Below are 26,139 nucleotides of genomic sequence, written 5' to 3' on the forward strand. Positions count from 1 at the left end.
GCTGAATTGTCATCAGTGTTTGCTTTATTGTTTTATAGATTGAGTCATCTCAAATTTGTCATTCTGAAGAAGCTAATAAAAAGAGGGAAGAAAAAAATTCAGGTAACTTCCAGAAGAAGTCCGCAAACATGCCTCAGCAATCTAAGAATACAGGGGCTAAGAAAAGAAAAATTGATGATGCATGAGACGAATGTTTCTAAATTTTACAAGAAAAATACAGTTTATGCATGTATGCACTATTTTTATAGTTAATCGATCAAGAGTTTAAATTTTAAGATAATTTCATTAATATTTAATACATGAGTAGCTATATTTTAAGAACTTCTAAAGTATTAGCGACTTGAGAATTTGAAACCTTTTGAAAATTTAAGAGCATGAATTGTATGAATTCACATATGAGGGAAAGTAAACTTTTTAAAATGTAAAAACCTTTTAAATGTAAACTATTTAAGAGAATAAGTTCAATTATCTTAAGCTCTTTATGCTTTGATATACCTAGTTGTATTTTTTTTCTTTTGACAGCAGTGTTATTATACTGAAAAATTTACATAGGCTCATCACAGAAAGCGAGTGATTTCATGTTATATCAGATGTGTAATGCAAACAAAAAAGGAATAAAGTATCAATACAAATAATATTAGCAAGTAAGATGGCTACTCTATTTAAGTCAAATAAAACTATAAGCTTGAAACCATAGCCTTATTTTGACATTTCACAATCAAAAGATGGCTCAGGTCTACTAGCCAGACCAAGTTAGGTTGTCGCCTAAGTAGGTAACAACCTAGCTAAATTTGCTCCAAAGCTAAATCACAAATGAACGTGTCTAAGTTTAAAACATAGAAATGAATAAGTGGTCAGTTTTGTGTTAGAAAAAAATGTAATAAGTTACCTGAATTGATTTCATCTTTAGACTTTTATTTTTAAATACTTTTCCACAAAAATCATTATCATGTCTGTATTTTTAACTTCATTGAGGTCATCATTAAATCAGTGCAGTCATTTACTTTATTGACTTGACATTTTGTCTTATTTGAAACTTTATGATTCTTGAAATGTCCTTTTTAGTCAAAATAATCTTCTATATCAATATTTGGATCTAGTAGATCTTCTCCATATGATGAAAGATTCATCTGATTTAATATTAAGTTTTCAAATGTTTCTTCTAAATCAGTTTCACCAATTAAGACAGCTCCCATCATTCGCCCATTTTGCATGACGACTTTGACATATTCTTGTCCTTTGGTACATCTCAGCATTAATTCATGATCTGAACCCAAGCTCTGTGCGTTATATTTTCCCAGCAATACAACCTATATATATGTAGGGATAAAAAAGTAATTTTAGTGAGTACCAAAAAAGAAACATAATATGCAGTTATTTTGTGTTATCCTAGAATGGCCAGCAGAAAAATCTATTCACAAAACTTTACAGCTAAAAGTGCCATTGGGGAGGGTTCTAAAAAAAACATTTGAGAGGCAAGCATTTATTCTACAGATGATAATATCATATAATCTATATGAACATTAAAAATATCTAGTGACTATACACATATGTAAGACTGGACTACATTAGCTTGGCATCATGATTTAAAGATTTAACAAGGAACTGAGAACTTCCAAGGTATGTGTGTATGTGTGCTTCTCCTTATCAGTAAAGTAGGAAGAAAAAACTTGCCTCACTAATGTAAAGAGGATTAAGTAAGATGATATGTGTGGGAAAGTACTTGGTTCATTCTTGAATTTGATGGCTATTAGTTCACCTCACAAAGAAATAATAAATCTCAAAAATTAGAAATGCACCAATTTGGAAGAGATTCCCCCCGCCCCAAACTGTAAAACAGTATAGTGGGAAGGTGGGTAATGATTATCAGATGACTAGAAATTACAATTAGCAATAATACCAGGTACTGATTTGCAAAATATTAGAAAAGGTCATTTTTTGTAAAATGATTAAAACCATATAAAGATTTATTCAAATAAGAAATTATATGATCATAATTAGTTACAAAACTAACAAACAGAAAAAGGCATTAATTTCCTGATCTACCTTACCTTGTAGTTAAAAAATTTTGTTACGTGAGCAAAAAGTTCGAAGCTGAAATCCATATCAATAGAGTCTCCTAAACTGGCTGCAGCCATGCACTTCGCTGCATACCATCCCATCTGTCTAGCCTGGGTCCACAGCCTCATCTGAAATGTTATGAAATATAATTTTTCATTATCATTACTTGAAAACATTATCAGCTTAACCTTGTAAAATTCCTTAAAGGGGTTCAATGTTGGACAGTCTTTAAGACTGGTTAGATCATCCTTTGCCATGGAAGCAATCACCAATCCTCACTAACTAAACTGATTTTGGTATTTGATAGTTCTGTCTAAATTACTGCCTCCAAATTTAAAAGATGACACCAACTTGTATTTTTCAATATAATTTCTATTAAAAATTACTAAAATATTTTAGGCCATCCCAGGTGAGAACATTTTCATTAACCAGTCCCCTCTTCAGAGTAACTTTCTCATCAGCATTAATACAGATGCCAAATTATTTGTTCCTTTTCTTAATCCTTACTTTCTGATGCTAGATAGTTAAGGTCTACTGTGCAATCTAATCGTAAGGGTCAGAGAGACAGAATATATCACTTATTGCCCAGCCCCAAGATATCATAACAAATTTCAACAACTGATTCTATGAAGTCATTTAAAATTCTTCTCTACAACAGTATTAATTTCTCCTGTATTGTATTTTTATTGTATTTCTTACAAAGTTTTGAGATTCCCTGGTGTAACAGAGCACTGGCCTTGGAAATCGGTAGGTTTGCATATCAACTCTTTTACATATTTATTTAACTCTTCTGAGCTTCAGTTTCGCATACACATAAGCATACACTACACTTCCTCCTTGGCTACTGGGAGAATTAAACAGGGTAGCCTATAATAAGCAATTAGTTTCTTTATACCCCATATGTTTAACTAATGCTGTCTTTTCTATGTGCAAAAATAAAACCACATTCTTGGTTATAAGCTTCAAGCATTTCCAATAGAATAAAAGACAGATATATCTATCAATCTCTTCCCTGTAAACAGGTAGGTTTGATGAAGCAAGAGGTGGTCTATGGGAAGGGAGCAAAATAAACCAAGCATGATAAAACTAGAGAATGGCTAAAGGAAGTAGCCTGCACTATTATAGAGACACCTGTTTGTTTTTGGATATTTCTTTCCTATATCAGAGTATGATGCACTTTAAGAATATAATTTATCCTGGAGAAGTTAAAATGTCTAAAATAATCCTAATTGAGAGTGTGTGACAGATATGCCACAAAATGAAATAGGATGATTGGTTGTAGACAAAACTGAAAACAAGCTAGTTTGAAGCATTTAAGAAACAGGCTGAAAGACTTATTATTGATGTTATCTCTGCTGTACATAAACACAATAATGAAGCTGCCTCTTAAAACACATCCAGGTCTTTTACTACTTCACACTCCAAAGTCAATGTGAATAACAACCCTACCTGTGGAGCTGGTTTTTCACCAAGATGAGTGTTGATTGGTTCTTTTATCTCTAACATCTACCTGTGTCTCTACTCTTCCTAAGACAATCTCATTTACAGTCACTGAGTATCTTCCTCCAGTATTTTTGTTCCACTCTTAGGAAGTAGGCAACACTGTGAGGGCAGGAGGAAGTTTAGACCCAGTTGGCAACAGTTGTTAGGCTGAGGACAGCTGCTGACTAAAGGAACATTATTTTTCAGTAGTAATTCCCACAGGGAGAGAATAAGGTCATCAGGAACAGAATACTTCATGGCTTACAAACTTAGTAACCGTTTGTTTTTTTTCATCTAAAGCTGTGCTATACAATATGGTAGCCACTAGCCACGTGTAGCTATTTAAACTTAAATTAATTGAAAGTAAAATTCAGTTCCTCAATCACATTAGCCACATTTCAAATGATCAGACACAGTAGCTACCTTACTACAGTAGTGCAGAAGTATAGAACATACCTGTCATCACAGAAAGTTTCATTAGACAGTGCTGATAAGCATCTGAGAATAAAATAAAAAGTAACAGCCCAGAACTCTTTTCAAAAGATATCTCTGGATATTCTATCACTATAATGATAAATTACCAAAAGAGAAAAAAACACTTTTTTCTTTTTCAGTTACAAAAACTTCTAGGCTACTTTCCGTCTTAAAGCAGAAAAGTTGGAAAACCCGAAAGCTGGATTTGCTGGTAGCAACTCACTTTTTTTCAGATGGACTCTGATAGAAATTGTGATCATGTATGCTGGTTTACCTGCTGCCAGACTGGGCTGGGTTGCCAAGATGCAGTACAAATGTCACCAGCAGCATAGATGTCAGGAAGGGACGTGTGCATATGATCATCTACTTTCAGGCCACCGTCTTCTCCTAGATCAAACTAAACAATGTTCCTCATAAGAATTTGTGGTAAGACAAATGAAACATGACTTTTCATTCTAAAGTAAAAGAACAAGTGAAATTTTTACACCTTGATATGCCAATCTGTAATAAGCAAGTGAAAAATAGGGGCAAAGTTTAGACAACTAAGCTGAATTACCAGGGAATCAAATACATACTATGGCAGAAAAACCCATAAGATTCTTAGATTTTTAACATTGAAACTATCCAATAACCATAATTATTCATAATTATAAGAATATTCCTCAGATTTTGTAAGCTTCAAATACTAAAAAGCAAAAATTACAAGATGGTTTTCCTAAAAGAATCACTTTTAAGAATTCACAGGAGCTATCAGTCTTATCTACATCTAGATAAATTATATGCTGGGATGTCAACTGCTGAAGGACTTTACACCGTAAGAAACTACTGCAAATCAAGATAAACTAAATTGTTTTCAGCCCTCTTACGTTATACTTTTGTGCTAAAACAATGAACAAGTATTCAAGCTTGAGAATTAGAAATATTAATAAATAATACTTTAGAAATATGCATAGTGGGACAAAAAATTTCACCTTACATTGTTGCCACAGAGAAAAGGTTCTATGTTTGGAGTAACTCCTGTAGCACTGACAATGAAATCGCAGCCATATATCTTTTCATTGGTCAATTCCACATATACAGGCCATATCTCTTAAAAAAAAAAAAAAATTCTAAAGTGAAATCCACCAATTGTCCATAAGCATTATGTTAATATAATGACTACAATGAAGAACAACAGACAAAGGAAAGCAGGAGATGACTTTAAAACAACATCCTTTAATTTATATAAGGTACATTTGCTAAAAGAATTTATAATCCAATGACATCTTGTTTTGGGTATATTTACGAAACTGTGGCATTAAAAACATTTTTCCTTCAAATTTAGACAAAAATTCTAACAGTAAATATAAATGATAATCATTTTATAAATTATTTATTTAAAAATATGGAGTATACTTCACTGAGTTTAATCAAACTAGCTTACTGACTTTTCAGTTTTTTCCTTACTATTCAAATTCTAACACTCCTTTTTCCTATGGGAAAATTCAAAGGATTTTGAACAGTGGAATATCTCATATGCTAGGTTTGGCTGAGTATATGTCTCCAAATGACAGTATTTTTATAGGAGTGTGGAAGAGGAATTAGGAGATCTGAGTCTTCGTTCTAAATTGATAGATTTTCAATCTTTTTGATTTGGGGGAAGTCACTTTACCTCTGAGTGCACGAGATTTTTACATTTTATTTTAAATTTTATTAAATTTATTGGGGTGACACTGGTCAATAAAATTATATAGGTTTCAAGTGTACAATTCTATAATACATCATCTGTATAGTGCACTGTGTTCAAATCAGATCACCTTCCGTCATCACATATTTGGCCCCTTTACCCTTTTCCACGTCTCCCCCACTGCCTTTGGTAACCATCATACTGCTGAGTTTTTGTATTGTTTGTTGCTTTCAGTTTTATATCCCACATGAGTGAAATCATATGGTTCTCAACTTTTTATTTTGCTTAACATAATCTCAGAATCCATCCATGTTGTTGCAAATGGCAGCAGTTCATCTCTTCTTATGGCTGAGTAATAGTCCACTGTACATAAGTACCATATCTTCTTTACTTAATCATCTATCAAAGGACACTACATTGTTTCCATTGCCTTGGCCACTGTGAATAATGCTGCAGTTAACACTGGGATGCATTTATCTGTAGAGATAAATGTTTCCAATTTTGGAGGGTAGATACCCAGAAGGGGGATTGCTAGATCATATTGTAAGTCTATTCTTAATTTTTTGAGGAACCTCCATACTGTTTTCCATAGTGGCTGTATCAATTTACTTTCCCACTAGCAGTGTATGAGGGTTCCTTTTTCCCCACAACCTCTCTAACACTTACTACTTGTCCTGTTGATTATAGCCATTCTAACAGGTGTGAGATGATATCTCACTGGGGTTTTGATTTGCATTTCCCTAATAGCTAGTGAAGTTGAGCATCTTTAAATATGTCTATTGGCCATTTGAATGTTTTCTTGGGAGAAATGTCTGTTCAGATTCTCTATTTTTTAATTAGATTGTTTTTTGTTGTTAAATTTTGTATATATTTTGGATATTAATCCATTATTGGATGTGTTGTTTGCAAATATTTGGTTGGCTGCCTCTTTGTTTTGTTGGTTTCTTTTGCTACACAGAAGCTTTTTAGTTTGATATAGTTCCATTCATTTATTTTTGCTTTTACTTCCCTTGTCTTTGAGATCATACTCATAAAATCCTAAGACCAAGGTCCATGAATATAGTACTTATGTTTTCTTCTCTGCAGCTTATTATTTCAAGTCTTTTATTTAGGTCTTTTTATTTTGGTGTATGGCGACAGACAGCAGCCTATTTTCATTCTTTTGCATGTCTTTCCAATTTCTCCTGCACCCCCATTTAATAAAGAGGCTTTTTTTCCTCCACTGTATGTTTTTGGCTTCTTTGCAGAAAATTATTTGCCCCTCTATATGTAGGTTTACTTCTGGGCTCTCAATTCTGCTCCACTGCAGGGGTGGGGTGGGGGAGAGGTGGGGGGTGGATGGGTGGGTGTGTGTGTGTGTGTGTGTGTGTGTTCGTTCTGCCAAAACCATGCTGTTTTGATTACTGTAGCTTTATAGTATAATTTGAAGTCTTTTTTCTCAGGACTGCTTTGGCTATTTGGGGTCTTTTGTGGTTCCATACAAATCTGATGACTTTTTGTTCTATTTCTTTAAAAAATGCCATTGGGATTTTGATGGGGATTGCATTAAATTTGTATATTTCTTTGGGTAATATGGTTATTTTAACTATGTTGATTCTTCCAATCGATGAACACAGAGTATCTTTTCTGAGTCCTCTTCAATTTCTTTTAATAATGTCTTGTAGTTTTCAATTATAGGTCCTTCGTATTCTTTGTTAAGTTTCCTACATATGAGTTAATTGCAATTGCAAAAGGAAGTTTTTTTTCATTTTTCTGAAATTTTATTTAGTCTACAGGAACACACTGGATTTTCGAACATTGATTTTGTATCCTGCAACTCTGTTTATTATTTTTTGGTGGAGTCTTTAGGGTTTTCTATATAAAGAGTTGTCTGCAAAAAGTGACAATTTTACTTCTCCATTCCCAATTTGGAGAGCATCAGGCTTTTTAGTTTTTGTTTTGTTTTGATCTGCAAGATATTCCAATTGATTCACAGGGTTATGATAAACCACAGTGAGTAAAGCTCTATACAATTTATTAGAAAACTGAAAAAGTAGTGAAAATGAAGTGACTTTTTATGTTTTTATTTTTACTTTTCAAGTTTTACATAGAAATCTGAAGATATTTTAAAATTAATAATACAGCAAGATTAAATTATGTTCCTTTTAAATCAGTAGTTAAATTTTTTTAAATTTTATTACTTACCTGTATCAGCTGTAACTGACTGATTATGATGGTCTCTTGGAAAAGTCAAGGATTTTTTCTTCGAAATTCTAAATTCTTTTTGAAGGTAGATTTTCTTTACTTCACACATGGTTTCAATGTGAATCTTATGAGAAAACTAAAAGAAATACTGATCACCATAATACTTAAAGAAAGAATGACTTAGGTTACTGATGATGAAGAAAAGTTATAATACACTTACAGAAACATACAGAAAAAATAATTCTTATAATATAAATGAAAACGCATTGGATGACTGAAAATAAGCCTCTCAATTTCTGTGTGAAAGGAACGAGAAGAAATTCATTCAGTACTGAAGACATCTAGCAGTTAAATTGGCAGATAGCACCAAGGGCATGTTTTTTAGTGTAAGCCTCATTGAGAATTACGTGTATATTTTTTTAAAAAATTACAACTGTTATAGACTATAAAAACCTCTTGAGAGCAGGTCTATGGCAACTTATTGTTACATCACAGAATCTCAGTAAAGTGCCAGTTAGGTAGGAATTACTCAATAAAAGTTTATTGAACTAAACTGTTGAAGTTCTCAGGTTAAAATGCTATTAATCTTAGGATCTGAAGGTACAGAAAGAAACGATTTTTCATAATTTCCATCATAAAATTAGATATATCATGAAGCCAACCCCCACTTCCAACCTACTTAAGGCTGAGAAGAAACCATACATAGTAATAAGGACTGCATGTATGTCTTACAATATTTAAATATCACAGCCTTTTAACCACTATTTTTAAAAATCTAGTAAATAAAATGAGATAGTAAATGTATTTTATTTAGAATCCATATGATAACCTTTCAAATATTATAATGCATCTGAAGTGACCTCTGAGAAAAGATTAATTTAAAATAGGACAGGTGTATTCATTGTAGTCTGTGTGAGTGAAAAGAAAGCTGAGGGCCAGTTTTAGATGAATTTAATATTCGCCTGTATTTTGTGGGCAAAACTGGGCCAGGGGCATTGAAGTCCTTTCCTAGCACTGCGGATTTTAAGTAAAGGGACACAGCAATTTTTTGAGTATATATTTATAACCATAACCAGTTTAAAAAATGGTTCAAGAATTTAAAATTGCATTTAGACAATGTTTAATCAGTATATGAAAACATACCTCTTTTGTTCCTTTAAGATTCAAGCCTTCATGCCAGTCAGGCCCCAAGGCACTGCCTATATTATCAGCATTGGCTTTGGTTCCTGCTTCCTTTTTCTTTCCTGAAAAGATAAACTCAATTCAAAATCAAATGATATAAAAATTGCCAGGGGGAGAATCATGCTTGTGCTCTGCAGCTTTTAGGCAATGTAATGATTCTCATACGTACATACAGTATGACTAATCTAAGGCATGTATATTAATCCTTTTATTCATTATTTTAACATTTTGTGTAGAGCTATAAAATGGACATGGATAATATTCTCAACAACTGTTGGATATAAACACACTCAAAGTGTTTTTGGAGGTTATATACACCGGTTAATATACAGGGTAAAAAAATTAAATACTGAAAATTTTCTCAATGGTTAGCACCTCCAAAACTACAAAATTCTTGACTTTTATAAGCCAAAAGTTAAAAAAAATAATAACAGCTTTTTTAAACTAAAAAACTGCGAGGCCTGTATTTGATTTTAAACTCGTTGCATTTTTTTATAAAATTACCTTAGGTGTTGTCTAACTGTAGCATCTATTTACAAAGATGCAGATGGATCAGTTTATTTAATTCACTTTAAACTTGCAGTTTTAATTTTATATATCTTTCATAAAAATATATATACACACACATATACACATATCCTAGAAAATCTATAATGTCACATAAGGGTCTAGAAATATCTATATTCCTAGCTCCCAAACATAATATTTTGCTAAATTTTCTTACAGTCTTTTTTTCAATGGTTAAAAAACGTTTCATCTGTGTATTAATGAGCTAGATGCTATATTTACCTTCAGTTGTGTATCTGGTTCTTTTCTGTGCGATTTCAGCTTCTGGTTTTTCAGCAATAAGCTTAGAAGTCAAGAATTCAGCTGCTCCTGCATCGAAGAAAGTATTCCCAATAGCTTTATCTTTAATGGCCCAAATTACTTCACACCCTTCAATTTCATACCTAAAAGGAATATTAAAGTTACTTAGAGCAATTTCAAAAGTCTAAGTAGAAATCTTTGTATCTGCACATAACAGTTCTTTCCTAAGGCACGAATAAATCTTTTAAGGCAAACTCAGGAAGAATGATTATAAAGAGGAATGTAAACCTCTTTCAGGATAATAAGAGTTAAAGTAGAATCAATAATAAAAGAAATTTAATCATTTACTGGAAGAACATATAAGCGACAAATACATATACTGAACATCAGGCAAAATTTTATTACAATGAATATCATTTCAGTGTCCAATTTCTACAGCAGAGTTATTATTTAATGTCCCCCAAGGTTCTCAGGAGTGAGCAATGCTTTATCTAGTTATAGTGTAATCAATAATGGATGGGCACATAGGTGGTACATAGCTACCATAGAGAGAACAGCTGACTTCTTTGGTAACAAATATTTTATGTGCTCAAAGCACATTACAGAAGGAGATTGACAAAGGAGAGAAATGGGGTTATGTACTAAAATCTTAACTTTGTTATAAAGGAATCATTACCCTGCAATTAATTCCTCTGATCTCAGAAATTCCTAAGCCATCTAGCCAAAGAAAGATCCAGTTCACAGAAAAGTCAAGGACCTAAGAGGAAGAAAGGAAGGGACATGGTATATAGAAGCCACTTTCCATGACTGTTCATGAGGTAGCTGGCGCTCGTAGGCATCTGCTGTTTTACCTCTAGGGTTGGACACTGAGAATGTGATTCTCTTAATATTCATTTCACGTTATAATTCATGTTATTAATACCTATCATGTTATTAATACCTGTTTTGGTACAACTGATGAATTGAGACAATCCCAGACAAACAGGATATATGATTATCCTAACTATACTAGGATTTTATTTGAACATGCTCTAGTAAAACGTATCGTATGTTATTTTTAACATTTCTTTATGGTATTGCCATCTTTATTTCAACATGTTCTAGTAATACGTATTCTATGTTATTTTTAACATTTCTTTAGGGTAGTGCCATCTTTATTTCACAGACTGACAGACTGATACGTGACACAGGTTATATGACTTTTTAAGACTAATCAATAAAGAGATGGTAGAAAAAAGGTTTAGTATATCTGACTCCAGGTCACCTAACTTCATGCTTTTTAGCATATGGTAAAGGAGCCCCTTGCATCATCCACTGGGCCTTTTGTTTTTTCTCGCTCTTCCATACCAGCAAAAAATATTTACAGTTACTAAGTTTCGGATTATTTTGGAGAACGTTCTATCTATTTTATACTGCTCAGGTCATATAGCATTGCTGATGCTATATGGTAATCAATTTTATATTCCAATTTATATATAGGTACATAGTTATTATGAAATGCTTTCCTTAACTTTTAAATTGGGAATTTCTCTAATTACCACTTTCTGTATTTTAAAGTTACATAGCAGTATAACACATTTGAACATAGCTTAAAATATCTGATGCTTGACTAGCAGACCATAGTTAGAATAAGTGACCACAAGTAACTCCTATACATGCTTTACCTCACAGGACACTCTCTAAACCTCCTACCCTATGAATTATGTCCTCAGAAAGATGCGTAAGCATGAAGGTATCGCCACACGTAGGGGAAATACTGCTTTCATACTCTTAAAAAACACAACAAAGTATTAAAATTTTGTGAAATTATAAAAAACGATGTCTGAAAATGAAAAGATTAACCTATACTTGGAAAGAAGAAAAGAGATAATAACTGAAATAAAAGTATACTAAAGAAAATTAGTATTAGCCTCAGTGGAACACGGGGCTATTAAAGAGCAGAAAAGGTTTGGATATACTATTTTTCATCAAGAAAAGATAAAGGCTTAATCATTCAGTGAACTTAAACTGACAGAATAGCACCATATGGGACCTTTCTTAAACTATCAGAGTTTACTGAATATAAAATTATGAATTTTATCCAATTATATATTCTTCAATCTCCAACCTAAAGAAAGTAAGGAACAGGATTAAACGCTGTGAGACTAAACATTTTTAAATGTAAGAAAGCATTTCATTGTAAATAATATAATAATAGTATTAAGTTATACTTTTGGTGATAGCTGATGGAGAAAATCTGTCATGCATACAATAGAATTTGAAGCCCCTCTTAAAATAAATCTATGCCTCTTCCCTTTTAGCCCAGTTTGGTTTTGATACTCTAGTTTTTTCTCTACATTTCTCTGTACAGTGCCACGAACTTCATAATTACAATAACCATCACTCCTAGTACTCAGGCAATTTAAGAACTCTTACAGGCTTCCAATGGGATTTGCCATCTAAAAAAGGTGGGGGGGTGGGGCGGAGTAAAAGACTACTCTGTGGCTTGGAATGGATGAAATTGAACAAAGACAGGGCTTTGGCAGATTCCTTATTGATACAAATTTATCCTTTTTGAAGTCAGACCCAACTTTCTGGCCTGAAAAATATCTGGAATATTTCTCCATGTCAGCCATCTACTGGAAGATAAATCACAAAGAAAGTGAACCAATGCTCTTGTAGACAACAGCAGGATATTTTCAATGGTATTTGAACTTGAAATATCTTAAGATGATAATATTTCATTAATTAATGTGTTTGCATTTTCTAAACTTTCAAAAACCAAGAGCTGGGAGTACCACATAACCTGAAACATGAATCACAAACCTTTGGGTTTCATGATCCAGAAAAGTTAACACAGATAAGTGAACCAGGATGAGTACAAGCAATAAAAAATGGTGGGGATTATGACTAGTAATATAGTACATGCTTATAAAACACATATGGGTCAAATCTAGCCACTCACCAGTGTATGACCCTTTGAGACCTAAAGCATTCCCTAAATTCATGTTTTATAAGGACATTTCTATAACTCTGAATTCTATGGAAGCTAAAAAAATAAAGTGGATTTTTCTTCTTGAGTATATGAAAAACAATTATATTTATCTTTGTTTTTCAGGCTAACAAGATCTTTTCTAGTCTGCCAATAATCACACGAATCACAGAGGAGTTCTTAAATATTTAAAAATATATACTTACACTAATTCAAGTGCGATACCACCATTCCCTATGATCATTATTCTCTTAGCTTTAGTAAGCTGCTTCTGAAATTCCTATATTAAAAAGAAAACGACAGTGTTTTGTATAGTGGGCAATACCAGAAGCAAGAGGCTTCACTGACAATTTCACTTTCCCACTCTGCCAGGATGCACCCTCCCAATTATTACAAATATTCCCCTCAATGTTCCACCTCAAAATGCCTCTATAGGAATGCCTCTCCTGATTTTGTCTTTTATGTCATTACATTTAGAGTAGTAGTTCTGAATTTCATCAAGAGGCACTGTCTTTAGTTTACAACATTCCCAACTATTTGACCAAATCAATTTACTAACATGACATTGATCTGTATCTTAGATAACGGGATTCTTCCTTTTCTTTAAGTCCCTCACACAGTTGATACTCCCTACAGTCACTCGGCACTTAAAACTTGCAGGAATTCTCGAGAAGGATAGCAGCATGGTGGTTAGGAGCACAGAGTCCCTGGTTCTAGCAGTTTACTAACTTGGGCAAGTTGCTTAACCTCCCGTGGCTCACATTCTTCACCCATAAATAAAAAGCGACTATATCTTAAGGGTTCTGTAAGCATTAAGTAAGCCGTTAGGAGTAGCAGGCACTTAATAATGTCTAACATTTATTTTTTAAAATGTTACATTATTACAATTATAAGACCTCCACATTCCCATGCTCCCCACTCCCCCCACCAGAAATCACAACGAGCTTTCAAAAGTACAGAATAGTCCAATTGCTTCAGGATATCTGAATAGCTAAATTCTTCCTCCTATGTCAAGTTATCATTTCTATTAAATTGACCTCAAAATGTATGATAATATTCAATAAATAACCACTGTGATTAGCTTACTTAAAATTCTACAAAAAAAAAAAAACAATTTTAATTTGTTCTTCATTGAGGGCAGTAGATAATCTAAGCAAGATCTGTAAAGAGCACTGGACATGGAGAGATAAGTGGCATGAGTTTAAACTACTGATAAACTTAATAACTACCATAGTATGGGTCAATTACTTAATCTTTCCATCTCAGTTTCCTATTTGTAGAGCGGGAATAATGGCTATCACACAGGATTATAATGAGGATTCAATGAGTTCATGTACGTAGAGGGCATTGCTGGAACATAGTTATGAACGCAGTCTTTGATAATACGAACCTAAAATATTTACAAGAAGATAATCGAGTCTGGTTTTCTCTAAATTCCTAATTATTTAAGAACAGGCTGAAAGTAAACTATCAATTTCCAAGATGATAAAACATTATGTAATTGTAAATGTATCACCACATGGGACAGAACAACGAGCTTCAGGTAAGTAAGACAAGAGTACTGTGATTCGAAACCAGGAAGAGCTTCTTGGTAATAAGGACCAACAAACCCCGAAATAAATTACCAAAAGAAGTTGGATAAGGTTCCACTGATAGAGTTTCACCTTACTGGGATAGTACCACTGTTCTTGCGCAGAACAATAAACCCAGTGACTTCTTCAGTTTTAGGACTGTGTCATGGTTCTGTACCACAAAGATCTGACTACTAATTTCTTTGCTGAGGAGTAAGTTCAGTAAGTTTTAATATGTTTCGCCTTTTGGGAAAAAAGATCATTACATAATTAGGTTGCAAATCACATATTCCCAGTCAGAATAGATTAATGAATATGTGCATACTGCAAATTGTAATCTTCAGCATAACCGTTACATCTAAAAGTTGCATAACAAGGAACAGAAAAACATTGTCATGAATAAAAAATTATCAACTAAAAACAAACTGAAACTGGCCATAATGACATTATAACTACTTTCTGGTTTATGTGTCATCAAGGAAAAAAAACCTCTCTTCTACAGTTTAGGAGTTAACAAGAGTGGAATACTGTGATTCAAATGTAGAAAAGCCTAAGAATCTTCATATATCCCATGATCCAACCTCAAAATGTTACCTGAGCACTGTCTGTATCACGGATTCCTAAAACATAAGGATTTCCTTTACATATCAACTTTGGTTTAGCTCCAGCACACAGACAGAGTTTCTTATACACGTGCTGACTGCCATCTTCCGTTAAAATGCACTGTAAAAACATAGGGCAGTGAAGGGAAGAAAAAACATTTATATACGGGTACAATTCATTTTAAAAAGACAAAAGCAAAAAATATATTAAGGTTGCCTCTTGGTGGCACTCAATATTGCACTCAATACAGCGATTGCAAAGCTACCAAACATGAGAATGCATTCTTCAATCCAGTGATTCTTAATCATTTTAGAGCTATAAACCATTTTGAAAATGATGAAAACTAGTCTTTTTTCTTGGGAAAAAAGGCATAGTCACATGAAATTTTGCATAAAACTTAGGGAATCTCATGATATTTGGAATGTTGACCTAAGATTAAAAATTAAAAATTTAGAACTTTTGAAATTGAGCATTCTGATGAACATTTTTGATCTCAATGGAAGTTACCTGAAGATCTAGTGAATCTAACTAACATATCTTAATATCTGTTATGGGTACAGGGGAGTAGTGTGGTAGAAGTTACAATGTCTTCTTATCTAAAAAGATTAGAAGTGCTAAAAAACTTTTTATATTCTTAAATACTAATAGCAATCACTTTACCAGCAAACTATATATTCTTTGGGGACTGTATTTTCACATAAGTGACAAATATGTTAACCTTAAATCCTAGCATGCACAGGCTTTAAAGTTATTTATATTTTTAATAATATAAATGAATTTAAAAATATACATTAGAGATCCATTGTTTTTGTTCATTAATACTGAATGAAACTACACATAAGTGATAGCATTTAGAAAGCAGATACACATGCTATGAGAGATGCTGGACTTTGTTGGATGGTGTAGGGATGGCATAGGAGTTAACGTCTGTGCCTTGTGTTTGGAATTATAAAACTTGGCAAATCATGACACAGCACTTACTACTCATTGAGACATCTGTTACCATGTTAACTCTTCAGCTGCATAACAAATACCTAAAACCAATAATCAAACATAGTATAACCCATATAGAAATTCCATACAAGTATTCTTTCAGATAATCTGATTAGAATTTTATCTGACAAACAGAAGTTAGTTATAGCCACTGACCAAATTTAAGAAAGAATTTGCATTTAGCTACTGTAAAAATAAAAACTCTTGACTGGCTACTGTTGAATTTTTGGAAGCAGATACGAAGATAAAGCACATTATCTATAATGCGCTAAACAATATAAAGGATGGATAAGAGGATACAGACCTGTGTCTCATGTAGGACACTTTTCAAATGGTAATGGATGGCACTCTGATTCAAATGTCTTGATATATAAAATCCCTCACAATTCATTAGTATACTTTCAAGCTTACCTCAATTTGCAAATTAATTGAAGAGGATGTTATACTGAAGAAGTACTACTACTGTAAGTATTAGGAACTTACTCTGGTTTGGGGAATCAGGTTTTTAATTTTTTTCTTATAAAATTCAGTTCTTTCTCTTAAATTTTTTTCTGTCAAATTATTTGTCTTTCAAATGTGGTATACAGTGTTTTATCCCTAAGGGAGAATTCACAAGTTAAAGCTGCTTTAGAGAAACAACTACAGACTCTATTTCCCATCTCTCCTAAAGCTCATGTGAGGATATTGTTAATCATCTGATAACATCCTTTTCTGAGACTGCCTTATTCCTGAGACTGTCTTAGTTTGGGCATTATATCATTTTGGAATATTGCAACCACTTTCTAATCTGGTTGCTGGCCACCAGCCACTTACTCAACCCCAGTTCCTCCTTGACACTGCTGTCAGATCTTCCTAAAAGAATATCTATTTCATCATCACTGCTTCCACTTAAAATCTCTTTATTATTTCTCCATTGTTTATAAAATAAAAACTCAATTTCTTAGCATGACATAAAAAGCTTTTCACAATCTTATTTACTTATTTCTCTGGCTTTGTCTGCCAATCTCCTTTACTTATCCCCGCCCCAATCCCCTTGACAACCTCACTGTACCATGTGGCCCGTTTCCTTTCTTTGGGTCTTTGAACATGTATTCTCCTCTTCCTGAAATGCCCCCCTCCATCTAGAGAACTCTTAATTGACCCATCTTTTAAAACAGAACTCAAGTACTACTCGATCTGTGACATCTTCCTAAATATCTAATATCAGAACTTTGACACTATCTCAATGACTCCTTTTCATGTGTCCATATAATTATATGTATGCATGTCTATATTCCCTATGGCAGCGGCCTCCAACCTTTTTGGCACCAGGGACTGGTGCTCCTATGAGAGTCTAATGATCTGAGGTGGAGCTGAGGCAGTGATGCTAGCACTGGAGAGTGGCTGCAAATACAGATGAAACTTCACTTGCTTACTTGCTTGCTTGCTTGCTTGCTTGCCGCTCACCTCTAGCTGTGCGGCCCGGTTCCTAACAGGCTACAGGTACTAATCTACAGTCGGGGGGGCGGGGAGAGGGTCAGGGAACCCCTGCCGTATGACAGTGAACACTCTCAAGAGCAGGCTCCTTATATTATTGCTGTTGTGTCCTACCTAGCACATAATGCAGTGCGCAGAAAACACTAGATGCTATATAAATGTTGACAATAATTTGAAAGATAAAACCTAAAAAAAATGCCAAGCTAAACTAATTATATAAATCTCAATAAACTCACAAAAATGTGTAAATTTTTCTAATAATAATGGAAATTAACATCACTAAAATTTACTTGCTAGGGATTTTGGTGGTGTTACAGGCGGGGCCAAAGGAAGACAGGCAAAACCTCACCAAGATGTAAGAAAGGAAAACGTCATTAAGAAAAAAATTCTCTTACATGTTCTTCACTCTTCAGTTGCTTTACTCCAGACTCTATAACCTTAATGTTGGGAAAGCGGTTTTCTAACATGGTACTTGGTTGTTCTTCAACATCAAATTTTTCCAGTACTTTAGAAACCTGTATTAATCAAAGAGGTAAAAAGATGAAAACTTTTTCTTTCGAGAATTTTAAATAAAAATATTTTCATTTCTTTTTATACACTACTTATTTCATGTTCATAAAATAAGAAAGTTGGCCAGCTGCACTATAGACAGTGGAAAGAGGGCTAGACTCTGCATTTTAAGATGAACTCAAACACTAGTCCTAAGATGAACTCAAACACTAGACTCTTGGGCAAGTCAGGTAGGTCACTGAGCCTTAGTTTACTGGTCTGTAAAATGAGGGCAACACTCAATCAAACAGCTTATCTTTCTCCTTACCCTTGTAGCTTTCTTCTTCCACTTGCTAGGTAACCTTATTACGATTGAGCCTTTGGACTTTTTCCTCTTCTCCAAAATCATCAGTATCCTCTTGGATTTCCCTCCTATCCTGCTAAGAGACCACTAGGAATCATTTCGTCTTTTGCCCAAACCCTTTATTTCCTTGTTCTCTTATCCTCAACCATTAATTACCCTGAAAATTTCCAACCATAGATCAAACTACCTGTTTTCTCCAGTCTGCTATGGAAGAACCACATACCTTGCATATTGGTATCCAGCATCAGTTGTTCTTTAAACACTGCATAGACATCCAACTATACGACCAAAGCAATTCTCAAACCTTCGTCCTCAAGATCCCTTTACACTCTTACAAATGACTGAGGATCCCCAATGGGCTTTTGTTTGCTTGAGTTATACCTAGCAATATTTGCTGCATTAGAAATTAAAGCTAAGAAAAAGTTTAAATATTTCTTAATTCACTTAAATAATAAATCCGGTATATGTTAAACAGATATGCTGTTAATGAAAAATAACTACTTTTTCCATAACAAAACAATGGCACTATTTTACATTTTTAAGTATCTCTTTAATGTCTGGCTTAAAAGAAGATAACTGCAAACTGCTCCTACAGTCTTCATTTGCATTGAAACTATTGTAATATGTTGTTTTGGCCTCTTACAAATATGCAGCCCTTTCAGGTAGCTGTATATTCTTTCTTAATGCATCGTTAAGACTCAACAAGTTATGGTTTCTTAAAGATTAGATGCAATGTAGAATTTGAAACCATATCAAAGAATTCTTCATACTCTATTCCTGTGAAATCCATTGGTTTATCCTGCATTTTGAATGGATCCTGAAACATCACACACTGCTCATATGGACAATGGTGGTTCAGTTACAGAGATCTTCCAAATACTGACACATTTCATAGCTATGCAATATAAAAAATAACATTCATTATTATCACCAACAATCTAATCAGTAAAGTCTTTAAGTACTGTATGGCTCAGAGTGAAGAATGTGTTTTCCAAAATCTCCAATTTTTGCTTGCAAGCTATAATTTTGTCATATTGGCAACAAATACTGTCAGTTGTTTTCCTTGAAGTGACAGGTTCATTTCATTTTCCAAATATTAATGACCATAATTTGTCAGTTGTTCTTTCAAGTAAAATTGATGTCCCAAGATAAAAAGCACATCTTGCAACTCAGCAACTCCCCAATGGCTTTTCCTTGAGACAATACTGCACTCTTGTATGCAGAAGTGCTTGATGCATACATCCTAGTTCATCATACAGAATAGTAACAAGATGTGCACTTGAGAGTAAAGATTTAATAAAATTAACATTTTTCACTGGCTTTTATTTTTTAACAGCTTGTGCGGCAGTGAAGAATGCGATGACCACTAGTATTTTTGCCACTATTGCTTTCCTACCATCGGTGCAAATGTCAATATAAGAGCAAATAAGAAGAGCAAATAAGAACTTGGTAACATATTCTAATCCTTCAGTGACTTTTTTCAAACTTCCACCACTCTAATGTTCCCCAAACTCATTTCATCCTCTTTATTCTCAACAAATCACCTTATTTCTAGGCTTAAAGCAGCTACTAAGAACTATTACTACTTTCCCATTATCTATAAATTTCTCTGCTATCATCCACCTTCCTTGACCCACTTTCAACTTCTTGAAGTGAATCCATTAATAGGTGCTCCATTTCCCATCCTTCATCTTCGGCCTTCCCCACTAGTTTCTTAATCTCAAGAGGTAAACATGCTAAGTATATTCCACATGAAAAAATAAAACTCAATGTTAGACCTCATGTCCTCTTTTTTGCTACCACCCTGTCTTTTCTCCCTTCACAATCAAATTTCAAGAGAACAATGTTTACAGTCATTTTAGAGTTACCTCCCATTAATTTCTCAAAACAGTGTAAAGTATCTCAAAGTCACCACTCATTTTTTAGAAATTGCTACTTTTGACTCATTATCTTACCTGACTTCTACAGGATCTGACATGACTGATCACTCCTCTTAATTGAAACTTGGGCCTTTCTTGGCCTCAGGGATTCCGCTGTCAGTTTTCCCTTTAGATCTAAGACTAAGAAGAAGAATGGCCACTTTAAATTTCTCCTTTCTCTCTAATCTCCCCTTAAATGTCAGTGTTCCATAGGACATCACCACTGTGTTCTCACTCTATGCACCTTCCTGGGAAACTGCAACCCATGCCTGTGGCTTCAGCTGACACTGAGGGAATGATGAATAAAAAATTGTTATCTCTACCTTGGTCTTATCGCCTGCTCAAAGTGCTCCAGAAGTTTGGCATCATTTAAATTTAAATAAAATGCAATTCCATATTGTGGTATGCAAGCCTGTCAAGACTTGGCCCCTGCCTATTGGTTTAACCTCACATCACACGCCAGCAGTGCTGAACTGGTACCTGTTAGAGCACATTACATAGGCATACATACACTTTCACGCACCTTGGCGCATGCCTACATCCACTTGACCGCTGCAAACATGGTAAAACCTACTTATTCTTTAAGTTTCAGTTTCAATGCAACCTCCTAAGTAAAGCCTTCCTTGATTCTCAAAGGCAGGCTTCAGCATTCATTAACAGTGTGTTATTATATGAAAATATACATATGTTGGAATATGACCTCAATTTTTTTGCCTGTCGGGATAATTATACTGTATAACTACTCCTTGAATATCTGTTGCCCCGATATATAGTAACCATTCTGAGAAAGTGCTATTCATTAATCATGAGGACTCAAGAGCCAAAGTGCCTATATTCAAAACCTGACTATATACACCTTGAAAATGTACCTAACCTCACTGTGACTTATTAAGCTCATCTGTAAAATGAGGTTAATGTAAAAACCTACTTCATAAGGTTAAGAATACATTAATATATTTAAAACATTTAGAAAAACGGTATATACTAAGTGTTCCATAAATAATGTGAATTATTATTAACAGTAATTTATTCTCCTTTAAAAATTATACAAGTCAGGAATACATGCTGTTTTTAACACTAAAAAAATAAACAAGTCATAATATAGTATAAAATGTTAAAATCCCTCTTTACTGCTTTCCAGCTCTCACATTTCCCCCTACCCCTGAGATAACCACCAGTGTCTTTTTGGTTATGTTCTATACTTTTAATTTCTGTATCCTGGGTGCCTAGCACATTGATTGATATATAATACAGATGCTCAATGAATGATTCAATTTCTGACTTCTAAACACTAAGAATAACTGACATTTGCATATTTATTATTTCAATGTACTTTTACATGTTAGTACAGTAAGTCCTTACTTAACATCATCAATAGGTTGTGTGACTTTAAGTGAAACAATGTATAACAAAACCAATTTTACCACAGGCTGATTGATAAAATCAAGAGTTAAATTCCTATGGCATCTCATCAACATTTTAACAAAATGACGGAATGATGTTACTCAAGGACCTGCTGTACATTTTAAGCCCACAACCTTGTTAAGTAAGCAAGGAGTATATCACCCTAATATTACATGTAAAGCAACTCAGGTACAGAGATTTGCCAAGGCTACACAGCCAGTAAATAACAGGCCTAGAACCCAAGTTATTTTCTTCTATTGTATAAAAGTTAAAAAATTGGCAAAAACTGAACTCAAGTCTTATAACTCTGGGATCATTACATCAAATTAAGTCTTCTGGAAAGACATTTATAAGACCTAGCTATTCACTTTTCTCTTATGGATGTATGCTTAAGCTTGTAATTGAATATGCTATTTTCTTTTAGAGAAATTGTTCTCTGGGTCTTCAAATCCCATAACTCTTTTTCTGTACTTAGGTACTAAGACCTTTTGTGTATCTATAGGCAGGTTATAAAGGAGCAACATGGGCAACTAACTTCCCCTTGGTCTTAGGAGTTTATGTAAACCTTAGGAGTTTACATATGAGAATGAGGTGGGTTAATAGTATATTGATCTCTTCCCTGGGAGATAATATGTAAAATAATTTTTATAAAATATACTTTAAGATTAGAAAGGTGTGTCTGTAGGAGATGGCTAGGGGGAAGGTGGTTTTTCTTCCTTGGCATTAAATCTATTAACCTTTATATGAATAATAAGTCTTAGACAAAAATGCCAAAAAAAAAAGTTATACTCTATTAGGATATTATAAGGGAAAACTCGTATTAAATCAAAGACTATGATAGTAGTCTTCATTGAAGTATGGGAAGAAAAGATTTGTTTTTCACTTTTTTTATTCATTTATTTTTTGCATAGGCATTATAATACTCTTAAGTGTAGCCACTGAAACACATGTACTTTATAAATATATAAATGCACGCATATGAGAATATGAGACCAAAACTTTTGAACAGTTGAGGTACAGGATCAAAAATGTTTAGAGACCACTCTTCCACGATACTGACCTCAATGATCTTAGACTCCTATTACAGTGTTATAACATGTGTAATATAAATTCATGGAACCACGGTGTTCTGAGAGATGCTTATTACACATCCGAAACATTATCTACAAGTGTAAACTTGGCTCAGAAGCACTTCTGATTTGTAAATACAAATAACACACACAATTTACCATGAAGATATACACAGATATTTGCATTCATATTTAGATTTCATAGCATCTTTCCCCCCAAAAGAATCTTATTTTAAGTTTTCTGAAAAGTAATTCATAATGGGAAGAAAAGACAGGAGGGAAAAAACAGTAGACTAGAAATTCAATTCAGTATTATACTGGGTGCTTTGGTATTCAATCGGAAGAATTCTAAACTTTGAACTATGATTTTAAAATGAATATTAAAAGAACATTTGTCATTTTAAACAAAATACTATAGTTAACACTAACTGCTATGGAAGTAATTGCAATTTTTAAAATTAATACTAAGAAAGTGATACAAAGGTTCTTACCTGCTTGAAGTTTGTAACTGCTTTAATAACAGGAGCAGCTGTTATCAAGAGAATATCTTCTGATGGAAACTGAATCGCCAACTTATTTAAAAAAAAGTAGGAAAAAATATGATAAATCACTTTAGGTATTAGTATATTTAGCATTGGGTGTGAGATAGGGATAATGCAATTTTAATAATGTTATTAACCTAGGAAACTAAAAACTCACTGTTCCTCATCTAAAGGTCTCTATTATCCTGATCCTGGGTCTTGTTCATCATGTTTATAGGATGATGAGCAGTAGTATATTTGCACTAAATGCTAACAAAGATTTGAACAAGAGAAGTGACATAAAGAGGTATTTCTAATTTACTTAAACAATTTTATATGCCAATTTAAGTTATCATGCGGAGGATAAGAAGAAATGATCTTCCTATATAACAGTTAAACCAACTTCTATTTATTGTAAAATATTTTCATTTGCCTTCAGCAGGATAAAATTACTGAAAATAATAAACATTTAGAATCTTAGCCTGACTTTTCTCAAGTGCTTTGGCACTCTTATCCTGCCTCTTCCAAATGTCCAGCCAGTATATCTTCTGAGAAGACCAAGCCATTTTAATATTGACCTTACAAAATTTAGTGGTTTGACTTGCTCATTTCACCATTTTCCTCTAACTACAAACTTCTTTCTCACTTTAAACTTCATAAAAGCATTTTCCTAACTCATGTTTCTGTTCCTGAATTCTATCAATCTCTAGTTCTATCGCTAGAACTAGAGATATTAAAATTGAGCATGAAGGGTTAAAGAAGTACAAATTAGTAGTTGATAGATGGTCATGGGGATGGGGAGCACGGCACAGGGAATGCAGTTAGCATTAATACAATGGCTAGGTGGAGAGCTAGAGAAGAGAAAGAGCAATTAGAGGGATCGTTTCATTAACTACATAAATGTCTAACCAATGTACTGTATACCTGAAACTAATAATTAAAAAAAAACAAAACAGCATATTCGATTCACCTACACATTCTCAAAACCCCATATTTTTTAATATCGCCTTAAACATTCTACAATATTTGCCAATATTATCACTCTCCTCATCTTTCTTTCCTTTATATATTCTGTAATTTTTTCCCTTTCTGTTTCCATTGCTAGAGTAGGCCTTGGAAACTTCTTTAAACTACTGAAGTCACCTTTAAATTGGCCTTCCAGTCTCATATTAACCAGCTGCTCCTGCCCCACATATTATAACTAATCATCTTTATAGAATTTCCATTTGATCACAGTACTCCATTGCTCAAAATCATCTATTGTAAATTCTTGTTAAATTCTTAGCATCCCTTATGGTCTGGTTTCTGCCAACCTTCCTGGCTTCATCTTTAGTCATCACCAATACATACTATGCTTCTCCCAGAGGATGCCACGCTTTTTCACCTGAGATTCTACTGTTGCCTCTCTTTGGAATGTCTATCTTTTCACATCTACCTGGTGAACTTTTACTCATTCTTCTACACTGAGACAAAAAGGTATCTCCTTTAAAAAAAGATATCTCTTCCCTCACTCCCTACCAACTCCACAGGCACCCCTAAGATAGCAAACATACTAATGAAATGATTTGATTACATGTCTTTTCCACTAAGCTACTATTAGTCCCTACAAAGGAGGTATCATGCTGTTTTATATTTGACTATTCAGCCGTTAGCACAGCAGAATAGTTAGTGCCAGGGTCATAGGGGTTTACTTGGTAAATAAATGGAAAATACCCATCCAAAGATTAAAAGTAAAAAACAAACAAAATAATTAAACTGTGAATTTCTTGCACTATTTATTACCGGTGATTGCTTACGTTTCCTTAATATCAAAATAATTTAGTCCTTTTTGAAATATATGTATATATAGTCATTATAATCAGAAAAGCATTCCCTAGCTGCATTTAATCCCTTGCTGGTTGTTTTACAAAAGATTACTAGAGATAAAATCAATCCTGTCTTGGGAGTTCAAAGTATAGGAAACTTACGTAAGGAGTATGATGCACTAAGGACTTGACACCTATCTGGAAGCTGAATTCAATCATCTAATTTAAAAGGGGGCTGAATTTCCTGACAAAGTATTTACTAGTTACAAGCCCTCTTGTCTGCTCTGACATTACTAGGACCAGAGCCTGGTTCAGTGAGCTTTGGGTTCTCTCCCAACAACTTGTTCTTTACCCGTCCTCCATGCGCCTGAGGTTCAAGTTTGCGAGGTACTAAGAACATCAGCTCAGGGCCACCACGCAGGCTCTAATATCTGGGAGCAGGAAGGAGAGCGGGGGGCGGTTAGAAAGCGTCTAAAGGGACCAGGAAGGACTAAGGAGTGGGTGGGAGGGAGCCTTGAGCACCACCTCCTGCGGGGTCGACGAAGCGGAGCCGCCTGCGTGCCCGCCCTACCTGCTCCGCGCAGGTGACACCCGCGATGCCACCGCCGACCACCACGAACTTCTCTGCCCTCGAGGGAGGGCGTGCTGCCTCCATGTTCTCAGTCTTCTAATGGTTTACTGACTACAGTGGGGTGGCTGTGGGAGCTTGCATTCCGGGAGAGGAGATCGAGCGGGGCGGTCACTTCCGGAGCCGGAGCCTGCGAATCCGACCTACGGGTGCCCAGGAGCTCACACTTAGTCGCCTCGCGTATCGGTCTTGGGCTGCGTTTCGGGAAGCACAGAACCTCGTTGATTCCAGGGCTTTCCGTTGCTATTATTACGTCTGAATGTAGTTTTTCTATGTAGATTTGAAACAGAGAAGACGAAAAAAAAATAATAATAATAATAAAGAAGATAGGTCGCCAAAAGACGCTTCAAATTGTCTAGAGACAGACCAGTGTTCTCACGAGGCAAATGACATGCTCTCGAGTTCTCGCTGTAAGTTTCTTTGAGAAATTAGAGTCTGTAATGGGCTCTTGGAAAACTCTTTTATCCTT

General features: G+C 34.3%; 2 protein-coding genes across 6 annotated transcripts in view; one reads left to right on the forward strand and one right to left on the reverse strand.

Annotated features, from left to right (window-relative positions):
- The window catches only part of RECQL (RecQ like helicase), a 40,525-nt gene extending 39,517 nt beyond the window's left edge, over positions 1 to 1,008 (forward strand). For all 3 annotated transcript variants that reach the window (XM_011381588.2, XM_011381587.2, XM_011381589.2), the window contains one exon: positions 39 to 1,008. In XM_011381588.2, coding sequence (XP_011379890.1) covers positions 39 to 185 — 147 coding nt within the window. In that variant the 3' untranslated portion in view covers positions 186 to 1,008. The remainder of the gene's footprint in view (positions 1 to 38) is intronic.
- Positions 895 to 25,807, reverse strand: PYROXD1 (pyridine nucleotide-disulphide oxidoreductase domain 1). Of its 3 annotated transcripts, none has more exons than XM_023524098.1 (13): positions 25,614 to 25,787; positions 25,395 to 25,473; positions 23,208 to 23,288; positions 17,866 to 17,985; positions 14,993 to 15,121; positions 13,034 to 13,107; positions 9,839 to 9,999; positions 9,011 to 9,111; positions 7,868 to 8,003; positions 4,994 to 5,106; positions 4,292 to 4,414; positions 2,052 to 2,189; positions 988 to 1,310 (listed from the first exon to the last, which is right to left on the reverse strand). In XM_023524098.1, exons 2-13 carry the CDS (start codon positions 25,440 to 25,442, stop codon positions 1,062 to 1,064), a joined length of 1,473 nt encoding a protein of 490 aa, XP_023379866.1. In that variant the 5' UTR covers positions 25,443 to 25,473; positions 25,614 to 25,787; the 3' UTR covers positions 988 to 1,061. The 3 variants fall into 3 exon arrangements, with proteins under 3 accessions (XP_011379886.1, XP_023379866.1, XP_011379887.1); XM_011381585.2 differs by lacking the exon at positions 25,395 to 25,473 and adding an exon at positions 20,279 to 20,383 and having other exon boundaries at positions 25,614 to 25,631; XM_011381584.2 differs by lacking the exon at positions 25,395 to 25,473 and having other exon boundaries at positions 895 to 1,310; positions 25,614 to 25,807.
- Positions 25,808 to 26,139: the final 332 nt, after the last annotated feature.

This window comes from Pteropus vampyrus, unplaced genomic scaffold (assembly GCF_000151845.1).
Source record: "Pteropus vampyrus isolate Shadow unplaced genomic scaffold, Pvam_2.0 Scaffold444, whole genome shotgun sequence".
In the NCBI taxonomy this organism is placed as follows: domain Eukaryota; kingdom Metazoa; phylum Chordata; class Mammalia; order Chiroptera; family Pteropodidae; genus Pteropus; species Pteropus vampyrus.